At 34.5% G+C, this 24,834-nt stretch overlaps 1 protein-coding gene across 9 annotated transcripts in view; it reads left to right on the plus strand.

Annotated features, from left to right (window-relative positions):
- The window catches only part of HERC4 (HECT and RLD domain containing E3 ubiquitin protein ligase 4), a 130,679-nt gene that overhangs the window by 13,381 nt on the left and 92,464 nt on the right, over positions 1–24,834 (plus strand). For 6 of the 9 annotated variants that reach the window (XM_082424658.1, XM_082424651.1, XM_082424650.1 and 3 more), the window contains exons 3-6: positions 13,188–13,347; positions 14,094–14,135; positions 20,468–20,544; positions 23,660–23,881. In XM_082424658.1, coding sequence (XP_082280784.1) covers positions 13,188–13,347; positions 14,094–14,135; positions 20,468–20,544; positions 23,660–23,881 — 501 coding nt within the window. The remainder of the gene's footprint in view (positions 1–13,187; positions 13,348–14,093; positions 14,136–20,467; positions 20,545–23,659; positions 23,882–24,834) is intronic. The other 3 variants (XM_082424654.1, XM_082424655.1, XM_082424656.1) reach the window with 1 other exon arrangement.

A 24,834-nucleotide genomic window follows, 5' to 3' on the forward strand; every position in this document is an offset into this window, starting at 1 on the left:
GTGTTAGCAGATTTGTTACCTAGTGAGGACTTGCTTCTTGGTTCTTAGATGCCATCCTTTCATTGTGTCCTTATATGGTAGACGGGTGAGGGAGCTGTCTAAGAAAGGGCACTAATCATGAGGGCTTCACCCTTATGACCTAATTACCTCCCAAAGCCCTACCTCCTAATACCATAACACTGGGGGCTAGAATTTCAGCATATGAATTTGGGGGAGGGGGGTGACACAAACATACAGTCTATAACAGAAGGTATAGTTTGTGTACTGATATTTTGAGGAACAGACACTTAAATTCTGCTTATTCATACTTTTAAACCTGCCCCTCCCAAAGTGATAAGTTGACCTTTAAATTTAAATTTTTAAATTTGTGAACTGTTCTAAGAATGTACATGTTGGATATGTTGGATATGGTATGGTAAAGTCATTGTGGCCATAAAGGGAAGAGAGAATGAGGCTTGGAAGTTCATTATGCTCACTGGTTCCAGAGAGAGGAGGTCACTGCATGCCACACAGAGCTGCAGGGGAAGATACCAGGGTAGTCAGGAGGCAGAAGATAAGGGCTCAGGGGAGATTTTAGGGTTGTAGCCTTATTGAGGTTTTCCTGGGAAAGGCAAACTAGGCAGAATAAACAGTTTAGGATTGGCTAGTTTGATTAATTCCTCCAGGCTTTGGTCTATAGGGTTGGTTTCTTGTTTCCTGGTACCTGGCCCTGGGATGATTTAAGGTAAGGGAAATATGGGTTTGGTGTGTGAGAGTTAGATAAGGAGATAGTTGGTGGAATAAACTCTGGATTGGTCAGTTTGCATATGAAAGGCAGGTGTTGGTAGGCAAGTTGTTATCTTTAGGAATTATCTAGTCCTGGGAGGCTCTGACTCTTCTGGTGTCTATAAGCCCCTCCCCCCCACCATTCCTATGTCAGCATCAAGAATATAGAAAGTAATTGTCTCTGTGATGAATGAATGCCAAATATACTAAAAAGAATCTAAGAAAGCACAGAACAAAAATTCTGGCAGTATATTCTGAGGGTTCATTCTTGCTAGTCTTAAAAAGAAATTGAAGTAAAGCAGCTATTTGATTGATAGTATATTTATGTTGGAGTTTCCCCTTCAAAGCAGTTAATTTCAGCAGTTCCTAGCCATCAAGAAAGGACTGTTCTGAAGAAAAAATAATGTAAAACCCCAAGTATTTATATAGTTTTAAGTATGTTTTGAAAATAGATTATTAAAACATAACCTTGTTGTTTAAGTATTATTAACAAAAGGACAACAGTTCAATCAATAGGGAAATGTTTATATCTTAGTGCCTTTATCCGTGAAGTAGGGATGATGGTATACCTGTCTCATGGTGTTATGAGGATTAAATGAGATTAAACAAACAAAGGGCTTAGCACACTGCCAGGCACATAATCGTCTTGTGTATGTTACCTGTATACCTGTATGTAGGTAAGAATGCATAAAAGGGATATGGGCTTGTAAACATATCCGTTATAAATAATTTTTTAATCTAGTTACATCTCCATATGAACATTATTGTGGGCTGTCAACCAAGACATGTAAGTTACTGTATGTTAAGTTTTGGTTTTATCAAAGAACTCATTAAAATGTTTTCATGACTATGAGTTGTACCATTCCAAATTCTTATTGCTAATTATTGGTGATAATTTTAGAGAATAAGCATTTTCATTAAATATTTTATGTTTTAGTTTTATTTAATTCTTAATTTTTTAGAATATATTTTATGATGACCATTATATGATTATATTAGACATCCTTTAAAAAGTGTCAGTAAACAATAATTTTACTTTAGGAATAGGGAAATAACATGCTGCCTTGAGTGAAGTAGCCATTTGGTTATTTGTTATCTCTATCACAAAATTAGCAATATGATTATTTAAAGTAAAAAAAAAAGCAGTCTGAATTATTTATTGGTGTTATTCACTAATTCCAAGTGACTGATGTCTTCATCTTTTAAAAATTCAGCATCATAAAATACATCAACTACACATTCACTTGTTCAATTAAACAATTAAAGAACCTAAAAGAAAAAAAACACTTGTAGATAATCAGTGTTGACAATTTAGTATTTATTTTTGCAGTCTTTTCTCTGCATATATATTGGGGCTGTATGTGACATATTTTTATACAAGAATGGAGTTACACAGTACCTTTTTAATTTCACAATATAGCATCTTGTGAACATTAAATTTCTAGAGATGGATATAAGTGAACTTTGCATTGCTCTAGTTGGAGTTTTGAGTTACTCAGAGAGAAGGGAAGAGGAAAATCTATATTTACAGCAACTAGTGAGGCATGGTAGGCAGAGGATTCTGGCTGGATTAAACATTTAGTAAGTAATTGATATGGAGCTGCTTTTTTGTTTTTTGGCTGCGTTGGGTCTTTGTTGCTGCACGCAGGCTTTCTCTAGTTGCGTCGAGTGGGGTATACTCTTAGTTGTGGTATATGGGCTTCTCATTGCGGTGGCTTCTCTTGTTGCAGAGCACGGGCTCTAGACGCCTGGGCTTCGGTGGTTGTGGCTCACGGGCTCTAGAGTGCAGGCTCAGTAGTTGTGGCGCACGGGCTTAGTTGCTCCACAGCATGTGGGAGCTTCCCAGACCAGGGCTCGAACCTGTGTCCCATGCACTGGCAGGCGGATTCTCAACCACTGCGCCACCAGGGAAGCCCTGAATTGCGTTTTTAAAAACTCTGAATTTTTCTTTGCTCATGGAAATACTGCTAGATATCATAAATAGGTTTTCAAACCAATCTTTAAAACACATTATACGTAAGTGTAATACTCTATCAATAATTATATTTAACTGAGCTTTATAGCATTTTCTGTAGAAAAATTCATTGGAGTTTTACATTTGGGTGTCAGAATTTATCTTCACGCATCACTTATCCTGGCTTGTTTAGCTCTCTTGCTTTGTTGGTTCCAGAAAGCTTAAGATAGATATTTGTGAGCAGCATTTAACTTAACTATGTATCACATTTGAAATATAAATAATACTTGACTATAGCCACTGTTTCCTAGAGAAGAAAATTTATCAGACCAGGTTAGTTATTTCCCTAGTATTTTGATTTGGAGAAACAAAGCACATTTGTTCCTGTGGGGTTTGGGGTCAGTTATAATTTGGGGACTGCCTATATCTAAAAAAAAAAAAATTCTTTTTTTCCCTGATTACCAAAATAGTACATTTCTATAACTTTTTAAAAGTTACAGAAATACATGATTTGAAAAGTGGAAGCCACTTTTTCCCTACATCCTAAAGATGACTACTACTATTTCTTTATATTTTCATATCTTTTATACCTGTATTAAAATACGTAATCCTGTACACATATACATAAAGTTCTGTGGTTCTCTTTTTCATTTAACGTATTTTTATCTTTTCATGTTATACTGTATAGACATTCATTTTAATAGAAGCACCAATTTCTATTACATGGATATTCCATAATTTATTTACCTACCTGTTACTGGAAGTCACGTTATTTCCTGTTGTTGTTGTTGTTTCCCAGAAGGAAAGTTTCTGGGTCAGAGGACATGCATGTTTAGAATTGTAATACGCATTGCCAACTTGCTCTTGCTCTCTAAAAAGCTTTTTTTTTTTTTTTTGAGCTTGTATTTTAAAGATCGTTTAGAGAAATGTGTCTTTTGCCAATTTTGTGTAAATTTTTTTTGCCATTTAAAAAGTTGTTTGGTATGGAAATAATGTAATTCGAACTAGAAACTTCTAAATTTCAAAATCAAGTTTATCTGTGATTGAATTATTCAGAATATGTTATTTATTTCTGTGGATCACCTTTAAAACACAGATGGTAGTACTTGGGTAACTTGACAGGAATGTTTTGAACCCAAAAATATTTATTTAAGTGTATTTGTTTGCTAGGGCTGCCATAACAAAGTACCACAAACTGGGTGGCTTAAGTAACAGAAATGTATTGTTTCACAGTTCTGGAGGCTAGAAATCCAACATCAGGGTGTCCTCAGCGTTAGTTCGTTCTAAAGATTATGAAGGAAGGATCCATTCCAGGCCTCTCTCCTAGCTTCTGGTGGTTTGCAAGCAATCGTTCACATGCATTCTCTTTGTGTGCTTGTCTGTGACGATGTTTCCTCTTTTATTGGGACACAAGTCAAATTAAGGGCCTACCCTGCTCCGTGTGACCTCATCTTAACTAATTACATCCTTGATGGCCATTTTTCAAATAAGGTCACATTCTGGGGTACTGGGGATTAGGACTTTCAGCATATGAATTTGGGGGTAACCCAATTTATCCCATAACAACAAGGTTTTGAGATCTGTAGATGAAAGAGGATACAGGGTAATGATAATGTTTATATTTTCCTTCAAATAGCTGTTTTAGAATTTCGAATAAGATGCAACTTTTAAGAGATGCTAGTTGTGAATATGTTACTAATGGTGTGTCTGTAGTATTATCTTTATACCCAAAACACATTTTTTTTTTACTGTTTACAAGGTTCTCAGAGCATGTTGTTACTGGTGATTATATCTTATTATCAGGTTAAAACCCGCTTAGCAAAAGACTTAATAGACCATCTTGTATATTTTGTGATTGGTTGTCTAGGAAGAAGTGTTTATGTGTACTGTTATTATTGATAAATCAGTCTGGGTCATAGTCAGTCAATACTCACAGAGCTTTTCATGGTCATTCCTGGACATGCACACATGCAGGGCAAAATACATGAGTCTCCCGATGTGTAGATTCCCAGCTGAGGTTCAACAAAGCACTGTTTTGCCTTCCTGTTACATCCTTTTTGCGGTATATTTAGTGCCACATTTTTTGCATTTTTGTACTTTTTGTTGGTGATTTCAGTGTTTAAAATGGCCCCCAAGCATACTGCTGAGGTGCTATCTAGTGTTCCTAAGCACAAGAAGGCTATGATGTGTCATAGAAAAAAATTCATTGAGGCATGAGTTTACAGTGCTGTTGGCTGTGAATTCAATGTTAATGAATCAACAATATAATTAAGATGTCTTTAAATGGAAATGCACATAACACAAGGTTATGAATTGATCATTTGATGAAATGTTGTGATCAGAGGCTTGTAGCAACCTAATCTTGTATTTTCCCTAGGGGCAGTCATTCAGTATTTGCTAAATAAGTATTTGTGGTGACTTTATGGAACATAACTACTGTGAATAACAAGAATTGATGTATTCCCAACTAGACTAAAATAAAAAGACTAAAATTTATAAGTGGAACAGTGATGGGGTTTCCTAGAAGGCTGGTGCAGTGGTGAAATAAATCATCATATGTAGCATTCTTTTCTTCATACATTGTGCAGAGTTTTGCATTATCTTTCAAGGAAGTGTGAAAGAAGTTTGGAGTCACTGTTTTTGTAGTTTTTATTTTTCTCTTTGTACCTTTCATTAACCACAGTTGAGAATGAAAAAAAAATTTTTTTTCTGTCCATAATGGCAAAGGGAAGAAAACTGACAGAGGAACATGTTCATAATTATGAGACAAATCAGAAGGTGAATGTAGATACACTGCTGTATGGATATGGTGAAATTGATCATGTAAGTGAACTCTTAAAGAATGAGTCTGGAGATGATATTCTACATGAATTTTCACAAACTCAGGAATTGGTGAACATATTTGTTAGATCCCAAAGGAAATAGGTTGTTCTTACTCAGTTACTTATTCAGATGGAAGGATTTTATCATGTAACATTTTACAGCAAGAACCTGGACCTATTCTGTGTTGCTAAAAGGATGTGCAACCGTATTCTTTCTTTTATGATGTTTCTGCAGCAAAATTTATTTGATGCAGTTTGTTAGTGAACAAATGCTGAAGTCAGAGGTGGATACAGGGGTAATTGGGAGGAAATAAATGATGTAGAAATGAAAACCGTCATTAGGTTGAACATTTTAATTGGTTTTTTTTTTTTTTTAAGTAGACTTAGGTTTTTTTTTTTTTAATTATTATTTATTTATTTATTTATTTATTGAGCTGTGTTGGGTCTTCGTTTCTGTGCGAGGGCTTTCTCTAGTTGCAGCGAGCGGGGGCCACTCTTCATTGCGGTGCGCAGGCCTCTCACTATCGTGGCCTCTCTTGTTGCGGAGCACAGGCTCCAGACGCGCAGGCTCAGCAGTTGTGGCTCACGGGCCTAGTTGCTCCGCGGCATGTGGGATCTTCCCAGACCAGGGCTCGAACCCGTGTCCCCTGCATTAGCAGGCAGATTCTCAACCACTGCGCCACCAGGGAAGCCCTTTAATTGGTTTTTACAAATCTAAAAATGACAACATTTTGTGTTTATGGAGCAAAGAAGATGGCCTTTTTCTCCTTAATAAAATGATGCACCATCAGTTTTCAAAAATATTGCATTTTAACAGTACAAGTGTAAGAAGAACCAGAAGTAATGATGAGCTAGGGCTTATTAGATTTGTATTTGGAATATATCTGCTGTCAGTATTTACAAGATGGATATGTTATATCTCTCTAGTTCTTTATCTTTTCTGTTTTTGCTCCTGTCTCTGAAAAATGTATTTTTTTCCTGCCTTTTTCAAGACAGTCTCCTCCACTTAAGTTTTCTTTGCTTTTTTGTGCCTCCCTAAACTAAATGTTTCTTTTTTCTTTCCTTGAAGAGAAATGTTGTGAACCATAAATACTGATATGAAGTGTTACTTTTCTCAAATTTTTTATATGAACGTTTTGAAGCATAAAGAAAAGTAGAAAGAATAGCAAGCACAGTGACCAACAGTTAACATTTTACCACGTGTTTTTATCTGTACGTATTTGTATTTTTTTTAAAAAGTACCTTATTTCTGAATTACAGTCAACTGTAAGGATCATGTGCTGTTATTAAACCTTTTCCAACCAAGTTTAGCGTCATATGCTCATAATTCTAACATCTTCTTGTAGCTCCCATTTATCAAAGGAATCAATTGTTTTTTTTTTTTAGGAAATTTTCTTTTTTTAAAAATTAATTTATTTTTGGCTACATTGTGTCTTCATTGCTGCATGCAGGCTTTCTCTAGTTGCGGCGAGCGGGGGCTACTCTTTGTTGCAGTGCGCGGGCTTCTCATTGCGATGGCTTCTCTTTGTTGCGGAGCACGGGCTCTAGGCGTGTGGGGCTTCAGTAGATGTGATGCGCAGGCTCAGTAATTGTGGCTCGCGGGCTCTAGAGCGCAGGCTCAGTGGTTGTGGCGCATGGGCTTAGTTGCCCCGCGGCATGTGGGATCTTCCTGGACCAGGGATCGAACCCGTGTCCCCTGCATTGGCAGGCAGATTCTTAACCACTGCACCACCAGGGAAGCCCCTCAGTTGTTGTTTTTTTTTTTTTTTTTTTTTAATTTATTTATTAATTTATTTATTTTTGGCTGTGTTGGGTCTTCGTTTCTGTGCGAGGGCTTTCTCTACTTGCGGCAAGCGGGGGCCACTCTTCATCGCGGTGCGCGGGGCCTCTCACTATCGCGGCCTCTCTTGTTGCGGAGCACAGGCTCCAGATGTGCAGGCTCAGTAATTGTGGCTCACGGGCCTAGTTGCTCCGTGGCATGTGGGATCTTCCCAGACCAGGGCTCTAACGCGTGTCCCCTGCATTAGCAGGCAGATTCTCAACCACTGCGCCACCAGGGAAGCCCTCTCAGTTGTTCTTTAATGGGCTTTCTTGACAAGTTTTTCTTTTGTTTTCTGTCCTCTTCCATATATATCCATACTCAACCTAAATTAAAGTGAATTTAATCCCCACTTAACCCTCCCTTTTCTGTGTTCGTTGGCCTTGAAAGGCAAATGTAGCTTGGTGATTAAAACTTTGAGTTAGCATAATACCTGGTACATAGTAAACACTCAACAAATCTTAGCTGTTAGGTTTGGTATGAATTCTGTTTTGTTTTTTTCTCTTTCTCATACAGGGCATCATTAAGCCAGGTTTTCTAGTGAATTTTTTGGTTTGTTTTGCTGGGTTCATTTATTCCCACTTCTTTCTTGCTTATCATTGACTCCTTTTTGCAAGCCACCTCATTTCGAGCATTCATCCAGAATTTTACCTGGATGTGAAATGTCTCAATATAACATCGATCTAACTTTCTAGCATACTGGGGGGAAACAGTTGAGGTTTTTCATTTTAATTAGCCATTTGGAAAAAATAAGTAGTTTTTAATAATTGTACAGAGAACTTATCAGTTTGTATATTTGTTGTCTGAAAAGCCTGTATTAAGTAGTAGTCCCAAGACATATGTTATTATGTTTCTTTAATAATATATTTCTCAGTAGTTATTCATTGTCAAAATAGGTATCTTAGTAATTTGATGGGGCTCAAATTCTGAAAGAACCAAAATTATTTATCTTGAGTTTTTAGTATGTAGAAAAAAAAGTAAAGAGCCCAGTTCAGTTTTAAAGTGAAAACAATGGTTTTTATACATTGCTTTAACTATTTTCTCTAATGTTCTGTTTACTTTTTAAAATAATTTTAATTTTAATTTTGAATAGATAATATATTCACATGGTTCAAAAATCAAAATAATATAAATACACATTGAGAAGGTTTGCTCTTACACTTGACCACCCTATTTCCCCTTCTACCCGCATCCCCTGTAGGCAACTATGTTTATTAGTTTTTTGTTTATCTTTTCAAAGTTTCTTTATGTAAATGTAAGCAAATATGAATATATATTCATATTCTTTCCTCTTCCTTACACAAAAAATAGCAAATTGTGTACATTATTCCACGTCTTGATTTTCTTTCCTACTTTGATAACATACCCTTGAGATCTTTCCATATCAGCATGTAGCATTTCCTCTTTATTTATGTTTTCAGAGCATAGTATCCCAGTGTGTGGATGGAATCCTTTATTGATGGATACTTGGAATATTTCCAGTCTTTTGTTATTATATACAGTACTGCAAACACGTAAATACACACCCATTCACACACACGCACATATGTTTTTGTACTCTACCCTCCTAGGTTCTCCAGCTGGGGTTTGTCTAGACAAAGGACAGATTAACAAGGAGAAAAACAAAACAAGTTTATTGCCTTGCGTTTACATGCAGGAGCACTCAGTAATGAGTAACTTAAGGTGGTAGTAGAACATGGGCTTATATAGCATCTTAACAAAAGAACAATAAATAGAGAAGTAACAAGACGAAAAGGACTTTGAGTTTCTGGGGTGGCAAATTTTGGGAAGGTAAATATGTGGGGGAACTTAGATAAGAGCTAGTTAGTAAAGTTTGTTACATAGTTTCTGCTGGTGCTGTCCCTGAGCTGATAAAGGTCTAGAGTTGCCTCCAGTGATTAACTCTTGTCCTTCCTGGTAGAGAGGGAAGGCGGGACACTTTTACAAATTTATGTCCCGCTTTTAGGCACATAGGAGAAGAGAGAGCGTTTCTTCTTAGTGGCCTTCAGGTCAAAGCAGTCCTTATGCCAAAGTGGCATATTTTGGGTTGGCATATTCTGCTGCCCTTTAGTACTTAGATGTATCTGCAGGGTATGGAATTGCTGGATCCAAAAGGTAATTGCATATGTTTTGTTAGGTTTTGCCACATTCTTTTGCAAAAAGGTGGTTCTGTTTTGTACCTTCACTATCAATATACAAAAGTGCCTTATCCCCCAACAGATTGTTATCAAACTTATGGATTTTTATGAGATAAAAAATGTTATCTTGGTGTGTGTGTATTTATAAATAAACTTTTTTTAATTAATAAACTTTTTAAGAGCAGTTTAAAGTTCACAGCAAAATTGAGCAGAAAGTACAGAGTTCCCATACACTCTATACTACACGTATACAACCTCCCCCACTATCTGCAGCCTGTACCACAGTGGTACATTTATTACCATTAATGAACCTGCATTGACACATCATTGTCATCCAGAGTCCATAGTTTACATTAGCATTCACTCTGTGTTGTACATTCAGTGGGTTTTGATGACTGCATAATGATACTTAGTATTGTACAGAATAGTAATAATATCGTACAGAATAGTTTCACTACCCTAAAAATCCCCTCTGCTCTGCCTGTTCATCCCTCCCTCCCTCTAACCCCAAGCAACCACTAATCTTTTTACTGTCTCCAAAGTTTTGCCTTTTCCAGAATGTCAAATGGTTGGATCGTACATTTTGTAGCCTTTTCAGATTGGCTTCTTTCACTTAGTTTCACACATTTTAGTTTCCTCCATGTGTTTTGTGGCTTGATAGCTCATTTCTTTTTAGCACTGAATAATATTCCACTGTCTGGATATACCACAGTTTATCCATTCACTTACTGAAGGACATTTTGATTGCTTCCAAGTTTTGGCAATTATGAATAAAGATGCTATAAACATCTGTGTGTACGTTTTTCTGTGGACATAAGTTTTCAACTCCTTTGAGTAAATACGAAAGAGCACAATTCCTGGATCATATAATGGTAAGGTTTGTTTTGTAAGAAACTACCAAACTGTCTTCCAAGGTGTCTGTATCATTTTGCATGCCCATTAGCAATGAATGAGAGTTATTGTTGCTCTGTATCCTTACCAGTGTTTGGTATTGTCAGTGTTTTGGGTTTTGGCCATTTTTTTTTGTTTTGGATACTTTAGGTACTTTTTTATTGAAAAAAGTATGGAACGCTTCACGAATTTGCGTGTCATCCTTGCACAGGGGCCATGCTAATCTTCTCCGTATCGTTCCAATTTTAGTATATGTGCTGCCGAAGCGAGCCATTTTAATAGGTTTATAGTGGTATCTCATTTAAATTTGCAGTTCCCTGTTGATATATGATGTACAACATGCCTTCATATGGTTATTTGCCATCTTTATGTCTTCTTGGTGTGGTGTCGGCTCACGTCTTTTGCACTGTTTTTTTAATTGGGTTGTTTGTTTTCTTATTGTTGAGTTTTAAGAGGGTGGTTTTTTTTTGTTTTTGTTTTTTGTGGATAACAGTCCTTTATTAGATGTGTCTTTTGCAGATATTTTCTCCCAGTCAGTGCATTGTCTTCTCATTCCTTTGATAAACTTTTATAATTAAGTATGCAAAATAAAAGTGTATGGCTTTATGAATTTTCTAAGTGAACGTATTATTGGCTTCTCAGTGCAGTTTGAATTTTCTTTTCTCTCATCAGTGAAGTTGAACATCTTTTCATAGGATTAAGAGCCATTTCTGTTTCTTCTTTGTGTGAACTATCAGTTCACATCTTTTGCCCATTTTTCATTGAATTACTACTGCTCTCCCCCACCCCGGCCCCAGTTAGTCTTTAAATATTAGGGAGGTTATTTCTTTATTTGACATGAATAACGATTTTCCTGTTTTTTTTTTAAATCAGTCTTTTCACTTTGCTTTTAGTTTGTTTTGCTGTATTTGAAGAAATGATTTGAATTTTCTCTAATGGGTACATGGAATCTCTTCCTCTTTTCCTTACCTACATAGCTTAGTGTCACTGTCTTCCAGAATTCTTCTTAGTATCTTTCAGGGCTTTAAAAAGTATCTCATGTTCCCCTGGTACCTTTTGTATGTCTTTACCTTTGCATTTAATAACAATCCTTATCTCGCTTGTTTTTCTATAGACTGTAAACTCCTTGAGGACTAGAACTCTGTTTTATTTATCTCTGTGTGTCTAGTGCTTGGAGCACACATGGTATACAATAAATATTAGTGTTTGGTATGCATGATTGTTTCTTTGTTGCTTGGATTTTTGGTGCCTTTGATTTTACAGCCATTGCTATCTAATTTAAGTACTCTTCATATATTATTGTTGAACCAACCAGTCTTATTCATCCTTCTCGTCATCCTTTCATTTCTGCTCTTTACTACATTTCCTTTGAGGATAGTTTTGGAGAGATATTGACTCATTTCAGGGGCCTCTGTGAAAGACTAACAGTTCTTTTGTGCATTTTACTTCTTTCTTCGTAATTAAGATTTATGGGATGCTTTGATGTAAATAAATGATGCCATACTATTAAGTCCTTTTTCTTTTTTTTTTTGGTGGGGGGAGGCAATGTGTTATATATGTTTTGTTTTTATATGTTTCTACAATATAATTTTATAAGAACATATATACAAAATATACACAAAAAGTGAGAGATTAGTATAGTGAACTTCCATGTACTATTCATCAACTTTACGAGTTATTAACTTGTAGTACTTTAAGGTAAGTACTTAAAATAATATATCATTAGAGTTATACAGATTCCTGAAGGCCGTCTAAGGGCTGACCTCCCACCCCAAAATGCAGAATAAGTAACCCAGATACAATTTGAATTTCTCTGTACATAGGGATTCAAACTTCTTTCATGTAATCTGCTTTATTATTGAACAACTGCATTTGTACATTGATCTAAAATGTGCTTCTGAAGAAACCCTGATTCAGTTTTAACAGCTCTGCAACAAGAGACTTTCAGTTAATGAAGACATAGCTTTCTTATTAGGCTAAAGAAGGTTAATTTTTTTTAAAAAAGGTTAATTTTAAATGGTGTCTTAAAAAAACTTGTAGTGTACTAGTAAAAAAAAAACTGATAGACAATGCACATCTTAAAGAGACTAAGGAAGCAATTTCACTTTCTTTACTGATTTGTCAGTGGCTATTGACTGTCTTATGAAGGGCCAATATTTTAAGTTAATTTCTGGTTAAAAGCTTGGACATGTTTTAACCATATGTGGAATTTTTATGTCTTTGATGTTAAAAGTAGCAGCCCATAAACTGGTATCTATTTGTTATGGTCACATTGCCTTTCAGTTCTCTCCTCAGCATATCTAGTAGATGCTTTATTTATGAGATCTGTAAATAATTTGTTTCCTGTCAGAAATTGCTAATTCAGATTATTTCCTTAATTTCAGGATCACTCCATAGTAGTATCCATTTGGTAATGTATATGTCAGTTATGATTTTATTGTTAAAAAACAGCTGAGTTATTTAAATGGTTCCCTTTCAGCTGGACTCCTTTCTTTTATTGGTAATGGCTTTGAATGAAGAGCACTTTCGGAGAGAATCTTTATAAACCCTTAATTTCTTTCCCCAAATGTTAAAGTCACTTAGCATTCTGAGTTGATTATGCCCTATGACATATCTCTGTATTTACCACAGCGAGAATTTTGTATGGAACATATTTGTTAGGTTTTTGAGAATAACTGAAGTTATACTTAGTCTGTATTTCAGCATTTCCTTAGCTTTTTTGTACAAGATGAAGACTATTTTATTCTTGTTGGGAGTTTAAAACTAGAATGTAATGTCTCTCTTCTTGATTTCTGTAGAGCAGGTTGTTGCGCTGGATGCCCAAAATATCGTAGCTGTTTCGTGTGGAGAAGCTCATACATTAGCACTAAACGACAAGGGCCAGGTGTATGCTTGGGGTCTCGATTCTGATGGACAACTTGGCCTGCTAGGATCAGAGGAATGTATCAGAGTACCCAGGTAACGAAGGTGACCGACAAGAGGTCTTTAACAATCTTTTATAATAAATTTGCTATCTAAATTATTCTGCTTACTACTGGGCATTTAAGAGTTGACACCGAATTACTTCTCCCCTTTGAGTTCTTAAGGCATTTACTAGGTAGGTTCTTGCCTTTAATTTGGATTGAGTGCTGTTTTTTATATACTCCGTATTTCCCCAAATTATTTATGTTTGTAAAGAAAAGGGGTAGGGAATGCATACTTTATTATAAATTTTCTCTCACTAAAAATTTTAAGTGGGTTAAGACTAATTTAAACCATTAATTATACTATCTTGAGTACCTCAGCTACTGAAATATTTATTAAATATTGGTTGTTTGCATGGTTCTTTTGTTTTTTTAGTCTTTATTGTTTTTATTGAATATAGAAGTCCCACATGCTTAAAATGTAGAAAGAATAAGTCACTTTCTATGTTTTTACATAGCAGTGACCACAATTTAATTTATGCTAACCACTAATTCATCATAGAATTATTTCAAAATTTAAAAATAAGCAATGCTTCATCAATGTTGTAGTCTTACAGGTTTATATAGAACATAACCATTGCTGTAATATTAAAAACTGTAAGCGTGAACATAAAGATTTAAAGAAGAGTATCCAGTTCTTTTAGACATATAATTAATACACTAACTCATGCTTGGTGTTTAAAATTATACAAATTCTTGCCTCCTTAAACTCTTGTTTTTTGTTTTCTTTTTTCCCCCTAGTATTAGTTATAGGGACAAAAGAGAACCCTCCAGGGAACCAAGGTATTACACTAATTTTAGATCTATTCCAGCTAGCATTTTTTGTAATATACACATATAGATATTTTGTTTTTAATTTAACATTGATAATGTTTGTTTTGGTTTAAGAAGTAGATGTAACTACTAGGATAAGAAAATGGAGCACAGGAACTAATATATTTCAGAACAGGAGGGAATTCCCTGGTGGTCCAGTGGTTAAGACTCCACCCTTTCACTGCTGCGGTCTTGGGTTCAATCCCTGGTCGGGTAACTAAGATCCCACAAGCTGCGCAGTGCAAAAAAAACAAAACAAAAAACAAAAAAACAGAACAGGAGCTCTTATCGTTAGAAATGAGTTTTTTAAATAAAAAGCCCATAACCTTCCTCCATATATATATGTATGTCTGTTTAAAAACTTAAAGTATACATTTGAAGTATTTGCTTTGTTTTAGCATAGTAAAGCGTTTTTTCATCTTTTGTTTGACATTTTATGTTTGTTCTAGTAATGAACTGTCTTTTGAGACTTTTGGATACACACATTAACATGTTTTGTTTATTGAACTTGTAACCAAATTCCACAAAACTCCCCAAACAAATTTCTTCCCCTTTGTTTCTTCTGCAGTAGCAATTAAATAACACACTTCCCATTATGCTTTTAGTGCCTCTTAATGATGGTGCTGTTGGGAGAGAAATTTTTTTCTTTAAGCTAAGTAAATTGAATTTTTTTAGTCATTTCAGTTTTGATTTCTTTTAGAAAATGTTAATTTGCAGCCAAATGGCTGTTGGCTACAAAATACAAAGCATTCATAGGAACAGAGTGATCTCACATTTGTCATATTGTCTACTGATTTTATTTCCTTCCACAAGTAATTGTTGTAGAATGGGATTTTTTATTTAAGATTTTTAAGAACTTTGTGTTTTTAGGATTGAAGAGAGACTTACATGTTAGATTTTCTAAGTCAGTATTTTCAAAACCATGATTCACAGCAAGGCTGTCTAGTTTCTCTATTTTTACTCCACTTAATTCTCTTAATTCTCATACTTAGTTTTTTTTTTTTTTTCCTGTTCAGTTCTGGTATAAGAGATTTCAGTCAGTAATCCATAGATGATTGGTAAATGGAGAGAAAGGTAATTATAAGGAGAAGAGTTTATTATATAACGATTTATTTGAAGGTTGCCCAATAATTCTGTATTTGTGACTTTACTCTTTATGAACCTGGATGGGGACCTGTAAGAGATCTTGAGTCCTTTGGTTTAAACTTCTCTGTTCGTGTATTTACTGAACATCTATATTAATTTTAAGCTGTGTATTAAGGCATCTTTCCTGTTCAGTCTTCTCAGTTTTTCATGGACTAATCTGATTTGTTGTGACATATATATATCATTTTTACTGATACTTTCATGTCTTAAAGGGCAATTTAGTATTTCAGTAGAAATATATTTTTATGAAAGACCACCATTGATTTTTTTTCTTTTTAAATCTCAGCACCAAATCATTTTTTAGATGCAAGGCTTTTTCTAGGTGCTTAGAGATCTCAGCCAGCTTTGTAACTTTCACATACATTTTGAATAAAATGTGTAGAGTATAGGAGGAAACTCAGACATATGTGAATAGGTTTTTAAAAATTAGTGTTTATGATTTTCATAAGAATGATCAGAAAAGTGAATATTCATATTAGGTTGTATTTTCTTGAGAACAAAACCCATTTTTATGTTAATAGATGAGAGTATGTAAATTAAGCAACACTTTAATTTTAAAGATGAATGTAAAATTAATAATAAATAGATTATATTTGAAACTCCTACTCTTTGATAATCTTTTCCTACTTCTGATTTTGTTTTGTTTTGAAATCATTATTTCTTGGGGAAAGACAAATTATTCAATATCAGTGGTCTCTGTGGACCTGCATTTCTGGCTAGTCATTTCTTTTTATATGTAGGATATATGTTATACCTTTATTTTAAAAAAAGTTAATCTGATTTTACTATCTTTTAGTTTAATGTAAATAGAAAAACAATTGTTGGCAATAAGGTTGTAGTTTATTTTTTAAAGTTCTGGTTTTTTTTGGACTTTGTAAGAAAAATTATGACAGGATGGTATAATATGATGATTCTTGTGAGAACAGCGATTTCTGGGCTACAGGAACTAATTAAACATGTTTGAATTGTCACCTTGGTCAAAAAAAAAATTTATTTTCTTGATTGAACTTTTAAAAGCATATTACAGGGAATTCCCTGGCGGTCCAGTGGTTAGGAGTTGGCGCTTTCACTGCCATGGCCCGGGTTTTTGATCCTGGTCGGGGAACTAAGATCCTGCAAGCCATGTGGCACTGCCCACCCACCCCCACCCCCGCCAAAAAAAAGAAGTTTATTACAATTTCTGCCTAATATTAGCATCTGAAAGTGCAGAACATTTCAGATTAAAAAGAAATTTAAAAAAAAATTAGAAGAGTTTTTAATGGTAGAGACTAGATCAGTTGTTAGCCTAAATTTTTCAAAATCAAAGAGTTGGTGCTAAGACTTTTCTCAAATCAGTAAGAAAGTTGTGGCTTAATTGAAAAATAGAAAATTGTTGATTATGTTTTACTGGCAAAATATATTTTTAAAACCACTTTATTGAGGTATGATTGGCGTACAAAAAGCTGTACTTAATGTATACACCTTGATGAGTTTGGAATTGGCAAAATATTTAATGCTTTAGTTGTTCAACTTCTTGATTATATAATATAAACTTTTCACTAGTCCTTGTTAACAGTTGTTAAAGAATTTTACCTTAACAGACAATTGGAAATGCCTGGTTTTTGTCTATATTGCCACTGTACATTAAGTTTGAAAAATGTAACAACAGAACAGTACACATATTCAACAGTATATGTTTTGACTTCAAGACTTCCTAAGGGAGAGGTGTATAAATCTTATTTCCAGGTTTATTAACTGTTTTCTTACAAATTTCAAACATGTTTCAAAATTCAGTAAAGAAATTATTCTTTTTCTTTTTTTGTGGTGAAGGAAAGTGTAGCATTTATTGCAAGGTGACAAGCAAGGAGAACGGGCAGCTAATGCTCAAAAGACCCAAACTTCCTAATGGTTTTTAGGGATGGGTTTTTAAAGACAAAGTGAGGATGAGGGTCATGGGGAATGTGATCAGTTCATGCAATCTTCTGATTGGTGTATGGTGAGGTAACCAGGTGAGGTCACAGAGATTGATCACGTTATCAGTCTTCAGGCTCCAGCCAGTCTGGGGGCTATGTGCTCATGGTCATCATTCTCTGTCTGATTGGGGTCTGGTTTCTGTAAAACAACTTCTTCCAAGGAACTGAAATCACTTGATTCCACACATTCAAAGGCAAATGGCAAATACACCGGGCCATTTCTACATCCAAAAAGTCATGGCAGTAATTTGCAGAAAAGTCATCCAGATTATTGCAAATTTTTTTTTTTTTCCATTGCAAGTTTTGATTGAGCCCGTTATGTTGCTAACACTGTTTGAGCTTATTTCCTGAGAGAAGAGGCCACATCACATCATACAGACCACATGAGGAGCAGCAAGTGTGGTCAGGAGGCAGAACAGGAAGGCGAAATTATTCTTTTCTTTACAATGAATAATTTTAAATGTCATAGCCATTTAAAAATGTTTGACAAGAACTCTAAACTTTAGGGAGTTATTTTAAACTTATAAGCAGTTATAAAATGTTTACCCAAGACATCGGAATTCTGATTTTCTTTTCATAGTTCTGATTAATTAGGAATCTTCATGTATGTGTGTATATATATTTTTTATTTACAAAATTTATTCTGGCTATTTTACTTTCCTGTTAACTGCATTTGAATCCTTTTAAAAATTGAAAACCAGAAAACATTTACATTATCTTTTTTACTCATTGGGGATTATTTTTGATTAATTCTATAAAATTTTGTTGCATTAAGAATTTTCTAATTTGTCTCTTTAGGAAAAATGGAACGTTGTAAAGTTGTTTTACTATTCACAAGTATTTTTGTTTCTTTTTTAAATTCCTGAAAGCTTAAAAAAACCAAAACAAAACAAGAAAGCATATCCTCTCCTCTTCCCCACCCCCCCGCCAATCTTCAGTGTATTCAATCTCCATAGAGATGAAAGGAGAGGTTTTTTTCCTTTAAAACAGTAATGCCACAGAAGAATATCTTCACTTGTCTCTGTAGCAGACATGGCGAAAGAAATTAGCATTTATGTTATATTCTAAGCCGTATGATAATATTTTGGTAATGAGAATCACTTTCTGTAAATTGCTATGCAAATTTAGAAGTTTTTTGGAAGCAAATTTTATGAATAGTTTAATACTAAAGCCTCAAATAAGTTGCAGATTCACTTATCCTCTACCAGTGTATACCTCACATACTTTTTTTTTTTCCCCATATTTTTTGCCAGGCACTATGGTAGGTCTATGGATTCCATGGGTATAAGATAATAATAGTCCATCCTCACAGAGCTTATTGTTTGGCAGAGTATACTAATAATAATTAAATGAATAAGTACACCAGTAATTAATAGAGTTAAATGCTGTGAAGGAAAAAAACATAGGGTGCTATGAGAATGTAGAATTTTAAAAGATTTTACTTAGTCTTGCAAATTGGACTTGATATTTGGAACAATTGGTTTTTAAAAATATTTAATACAGTTCACTAGTCAGTGTATGATATGTCTAATATGCATAAGCAGTAACAGTAAATGTTTAGTAAGTTCAGCACAGTTGTACATATCCGTGTATTTTTTATTCCTGTTTTTGCATTGCCAGTGTTTGATTTTGCTAACTGCAAAAAAAAAAAAAAATGACCTTTTGCTATATTTGAATATCTGAAGGTACATTGGACCCTGTTAACTTGTTGGATTCTGCTAAATGTAGCAGTACAACTCTCAAGCTTTGTAGGACATAAATCCACTAAATAAAATTATTTTTAATACAACAATGTGGAATTAGAGTAACTCTCTTTTTTCCCACTCAAAATTTGGTTTGCTGAAGCTGCCTCCTGAAAATCATGGGTATCAACACTCTGGTCAGAACTTGCTCCGGACTCTCATATGGCAGAATCAGGTCAGGTGGCAGTATCAGGTAAAGGGAAATAAGAAACATAATATATTTCCACACCCCCTTTTTTCTTAGAAACATTCATTCAGGAAAAACAGAATGACCAAGTGAAGGGGAGCTATATAAAGAAAACCTGGGATGGTTGATGCACATAGTTTCTTGATTTTTGTAACGTTTTAACAGTTATCCTTTAAAATTACGTTGCAGTTAAGGAAAAATCAGAAATCGGGGGAAAAAAGAAACTATAAAAAATATAAGTAAGAAACATGAGATGGCAGAAATATGACTGAACACATCACTGATCATAATACATACGAATTGATTAAATTTCTCTAGTAAAGAATTAAATTTAATATCACTGATTTAGATGCAAAGCAAAAGGATAGTCCAAAAGGGGAATAGGTTTCATAATTTGTGAATTGGTAACACCACATGATAGGAATCCGTGTTGGTTCTTAAGGAACCTGACAGAGGAGAACATATAATAAACTAGACCAAACACCAATTTTCGACAAATTAGATCATGTACATTTGTTTTACAAATGTATTGCCAAGTTTCATACTTTAAAGATTTTTCAAATTTTGATAATAATAACATCTGCATCATAAAAGCACTGAGGAGCTTCCCTGGTGGCACAGTGGTTAAGAATCCACCTGCCAATGTGGGGGACATGGGTTCGGGCCCTGGTCTGGTGAGATCCCACATGCCGCAGAACAACTAAGCCCATGAACCGCAACTACTGAGCCTGCGCTCTAGAGCCCATGAGCCATAACTACTGAGCCTGCGTGCCACAACTACTGAAGCCTGCGTGCCTAGAGCCCATGCTCCGCAACAATAGAAGCCACCGCAATGAGAAGCCCGCGCATTGCAATGAAGAATGGCCGCTGCTCGCCGCAACTGGAGAAAGCCCGCACGTAGCAACGAAGACCCAGTGCAGCCAAGAATAAATTGATAAATAAATAAAATAAATTTATTAAAAAAATTTTAAAAAGCACTGAGCTGTGAGCATAGTTTACTGTGCTTAAATATTGTCCTTTCAAAGTGTTTTCTCATCATATCTCTTAATTTTTTCATATTTAGATTTTGTTTACTGATTTTAGCATAAATTTTTGATAAATTGGGCCTGTATGAGAAAAAATATCATGAACTGCTAGGTCATGCTAGTAAGGAACTGCTGGTAAGGAAACTACTTGCACATAGTAGGTGGTCAATAAATCACACAAATAAATAGCATTCAGGATCCATTTATTAAATGGAATTAACTGATCCTGATCTCTCTTCTTATTTTCTAGAAATATTAAAAGTTTGTCGGATATCCAGATAGTACAGGTTGCTTGTGGTTACTATCATTCACTTGCACTTTCTAAAGGTAAGCATTGCTTTTATTTTCTTTCCCCTTTTCAGTTTTATTACTTGATACTTTAATTGAGCCGAAATTCCTCCCAACTTCGTTCTTATTAAAGATTGTCTTGGTTCTTCTTGATCCTTTTCATATCTATATACATTTTAGAATTAGCTAGTCAGTTTTCACAGATACTTAAGCTGTTGGGATTTTGATTGGGATTGCATTGCCTCTGTAAATCAGTTTGAGAAAAATCTTTGTAATATTGAGTCTTTCAATTCTTGAGCATGCTATATCCCTCCATTTATTTTAATCTCTTTTTAATTTTTCTCAAGAGTATTTTGTTGTTTTCTGTGGAGAAGTCTTATACACATTTTATTAGATTTTTCCCTAGATATTTCATATTTTTTGTTACTCTGGTGTCATTTTCAAATCGTTTATTACTAGCATATAGACATGAAATTGATTTTTTGTGTCTAATTGTTCTTTAGCCTGCTGAACATTATTCCTTTATAGCTGGGGAAGTTTATAACTTGCCCAAGTTCATTTGCACTCACAGATAAACTTTTTATGAATAGAAACAGAGAAGTCGTAAGTATCCTATAACCTTTGTTTATTTGACTTCTTCCTATGCCAGCTAAGGATTATAACGTGGATTAGTAAAGAACCTGCCATATATATTTGTTTTTTATCATTTAAAAAAATAAGTTCCAGTGGCTTCATTATTATTATTTTTAATTTATTAAATGCCTAGTGAGGCCTACTATGAATGAAACAGTAGACTAGAACTATAGGGAAATACGGTAAGTTAAGAGAAAGTTTTAGGGAACATACCATCTATTAGAAGAGGCAGATATGCAAATAATGAGGCAGAAAAAATATATACTACTTTTGGTCAAAGGAAAAGTAAAATACGATGGGCATAAGGAAAAAAGTTTAATTAGTTTCAATCAGTAGAATTGGTAACAATAAAGAAGGGATTGATATTTGATGCAAGTCTTGAAAGATGATTACAAGTTCTTCAGAATTGGAGAGGTTGTGAAGCAGCTACGGAAAATGTTGAGGATTGGCTAAGGTAATAGAACTAGTAAAGGCATAGAATCTGGGAAATATTTTGTGTATTTGAGTATCGGAATATAGTTTTACGTGGGTATTTTGAGAGCATGGGAGACATTTTTATACTTCAGTTGAGACTAAAGTAAAAACAAATCTGTTACAAAGGGCCTTACATGTCATATTAAGGAATTTGGATTTATTCCATCAAAGGAATAAAGTAGGGGGTGGGGGCTGGCATCCCTGTATTCTTTGTTGTTACTTTGCCAGCTTCTCTTTCGATACTTTGGTAGGTAAATCCAAGATAAATTTAAACCCAAAGGTTTTACCGATGAGGACAGTTTTTCTATCTTGAGGTATCTTACAGGTATTCTTTTCCCTTATTCAGCTTCATGTTTTAGCAGTATCTTACTCATATAATGGAAAAAAAAAATTTTTTTTTTTTTTGATCACTCAGTACAAACTAGGCACGTTAGGGTGTACAGTAAACAGTGGTAAGCTGTACACTACCAGCCCTTATGGTACAGTCACACAAATAACAATATAGTTACATACTATGAAAAAAGAGTGTAAAGAAAAAAGTTTGGGATATTTAGATCATATAACAGGGGGACTGAACTTAATCTGGCAGATCAAGGAAGGCTTCCTGCTGGGAGACAATAGAAGTAAACTAGACAAGGGTGAGGGGAAGGTTTAGGCAGAGTGTGTGAGACAGCAAGTGTGTGAGAAATGGTCATTGGAGAATATAAAGGAAGTTGAGTATGGCTAGAGTATAGTAAGTGAGGGAAGAGGCTGGTATGAAATGAGCTCAGAAACATAGGTAGATTTTACAGAACCTTATAAGCCTTGTTAAAAGTGTTTATTTCAAGAGCAGTGAGAAGGCACTGATTTCTGTTTTTTTCAGGTGAGCAGCATTTCAAATCTACATTTTTTAAAAAAGTCAACTCATTTGAGATTTATTATGAAATAAACACACAGACATAAATTTACAGAACAGTTAATTTGAAACTTATCCAGACCATTATTAATGGTGTCTGTCATATATCAGATCTACATTTTTATATCTCTTTGTATATATACAAATGTCTGCTGGTATGTCCATAGAGTATTTCTGGAAGTACATATCAGCAGTTAGTAAGAGTGCTTGTCTCTTGGGAGAGGAACCGGGGATCTAGTTTTGAAGGGAGACTTACTTTTAATAAGTGTGTACTATTTTATGGTATGAATTTTAAAAAATCAGATATTAGTGTGTCAATTATTAGCTTAGTGCCATTTATTTAATAAAAACAAGTAAAAAGATGTTTAAAGTTGCAAAAAATGTAGCAATGGGTGAGCAAATGTGACAAGAGAACTATTACAAGAACCAGGTGAAATGGTGAGGAGTGGATCTATTTGCCATATTTTTCTTTAGAAAGAAAACTGTATATAACTTGATGATAGATTGTTAAAAATCTGTATATAAGGTAAGAGAGGAGAGGAGTATTAAGGATGACTCCTGTGTTTATGGTTTGTGCTGCTGAATCAGTTAAGGTGTTATCTACTGAGAATGAGGAACACTAGGAAGAGGTCCAGGTATGGGAGGTAGGATGGGGGTCATGAGTTGAGTTTAGGGCATGTTGAGCTGGAAGTACCTTTCAAATATTGAAGTATAGCTGTCAGGTAAACAATTGGATACATGGGTTTATTGCTCAGAGGAGAGATCTGGGCTAGTGATAAATTTTGAATGTGATAGCATATAATTGATAAGTGAAACCTTGAGCTTGAATGAATACCTCCTGGGAGAAGTCATAGAATAAAAGTGAGACCTGAGGAATACTAAAAAGAGATGGTCCTTTCTTGAGGAACAACAGGAAATGAGATTATCCCCAGTTATGTGACTTACCCATTCATCAGTAAAGTAAGTCAAACTAAAACTGTATTAACATGGATTATTCAAGGTAGTATTGTTTCCATATAAGAAATAAATTTAATAAGGAGGAATATGTATTTTCATCAAATGAGAGGAAGAATATCCCAAAATAACTGATGATTTTCAAGTGAAATTTTTTGTGTGTGAGAAAAATAGTAATTTATGATTTTTGTTTTACAGCAAGTGAAGTCTTCTGTTGGGGACAGAATAAATATGGCCAGTTGGGTTTAGGCATTGACTGTAAAAAGCAAGCTTCACCACAACTGATTAAGTCTTTACTTGGAATCCCTTTCATGCAAGTTGCAGCAGGAGGAGCCCATAGTTTTGTACTCACCCTTTCTGGAGCTATCTTTGGATGGGGACGCAACAAATTTGGTCAACTAGGTCTTAATGATGAAAATGGTAGGTTTGCATTATTTATAAATATATATTTAAAAAGAGATGATGTTTTGAGATATATCAGTGATTCTTAGTGTCAGAGAGAAGTGTACCCAAATCTTCCCTGGTGTTGAGGTGGGGATGAGAGGTTAATTTTAAAATTCCATTTGATAATAATATTTTTAGGAGATTGTGGGAAGGCCAAAAATATTATTTTATTCTAGAATAAAATATAGAAAGTATATCTGGACAAAAATCTTCAGTGTTGGATGTTCACTAAAAGAAAGTTGAGAAAAACATTACTTCAAATTGGTAATCACATTATCAGCCACCATCAGTGGAAAAAAATTATAAAATTATCCTGAAAAGTAACATGAAGTGTTCATCTATTTGAGTATTTCAAGGAAATATTTAAATCTGAGTCATTTAATTAATTACTGTTACCAGTGATGCTAGAGTCTTGAAAATAAACTTTTTGAATTTTAAAAAATTATAACTACTTAAAACAAGTTTTGGGATCTTGGAAACTGATTTTTCATAGCTACATTGGGTTGAATGCCAGTATTTGAAATACAAATACTAATAAAGTTCAACATAATTATAATGACTTAGAGACAAAAGTGAGTTGTTGATCTAGTAACAACTGCTAATGATAAATAATACTCTCAGAAAGAATTTTAAAATATTTTGTTTTGCATGAGAAAAATATGTCAGATTAGGACATTATATCTCTTTTCTGCTATAAAATAGCAGAAAGTATAATTTTCAGGCTTTTTAAAGTAGGATCATATGAGCTTAATTATCATGAGGTGAATATAAAGAATGATATGCGTCTATTAGAAGCAGTCAGATAGCTTTGAAATTCCTTGATTGAAGAGTCCTGTGCAGATTGGCGTTTAGGCAGTTTAGCACTTGTTACTCTTTTTAGAGCTCTCCTTTATCACAGCATGAATAGAAAGGCGTGGGAGCCCAACTTA

The sequence above is a fragment of the Balaenoptera physalus genome (assembly GCF_965194825.1).
Source record: "Balaenoptera physalus genome assembly, chromosome: 14".
NCBI lineage: Eukaryota > Metazoa > Chordata > Mammalia > Artiodactyla > Balaenopteridae > Balaenoptera > Balaenoptera physalus.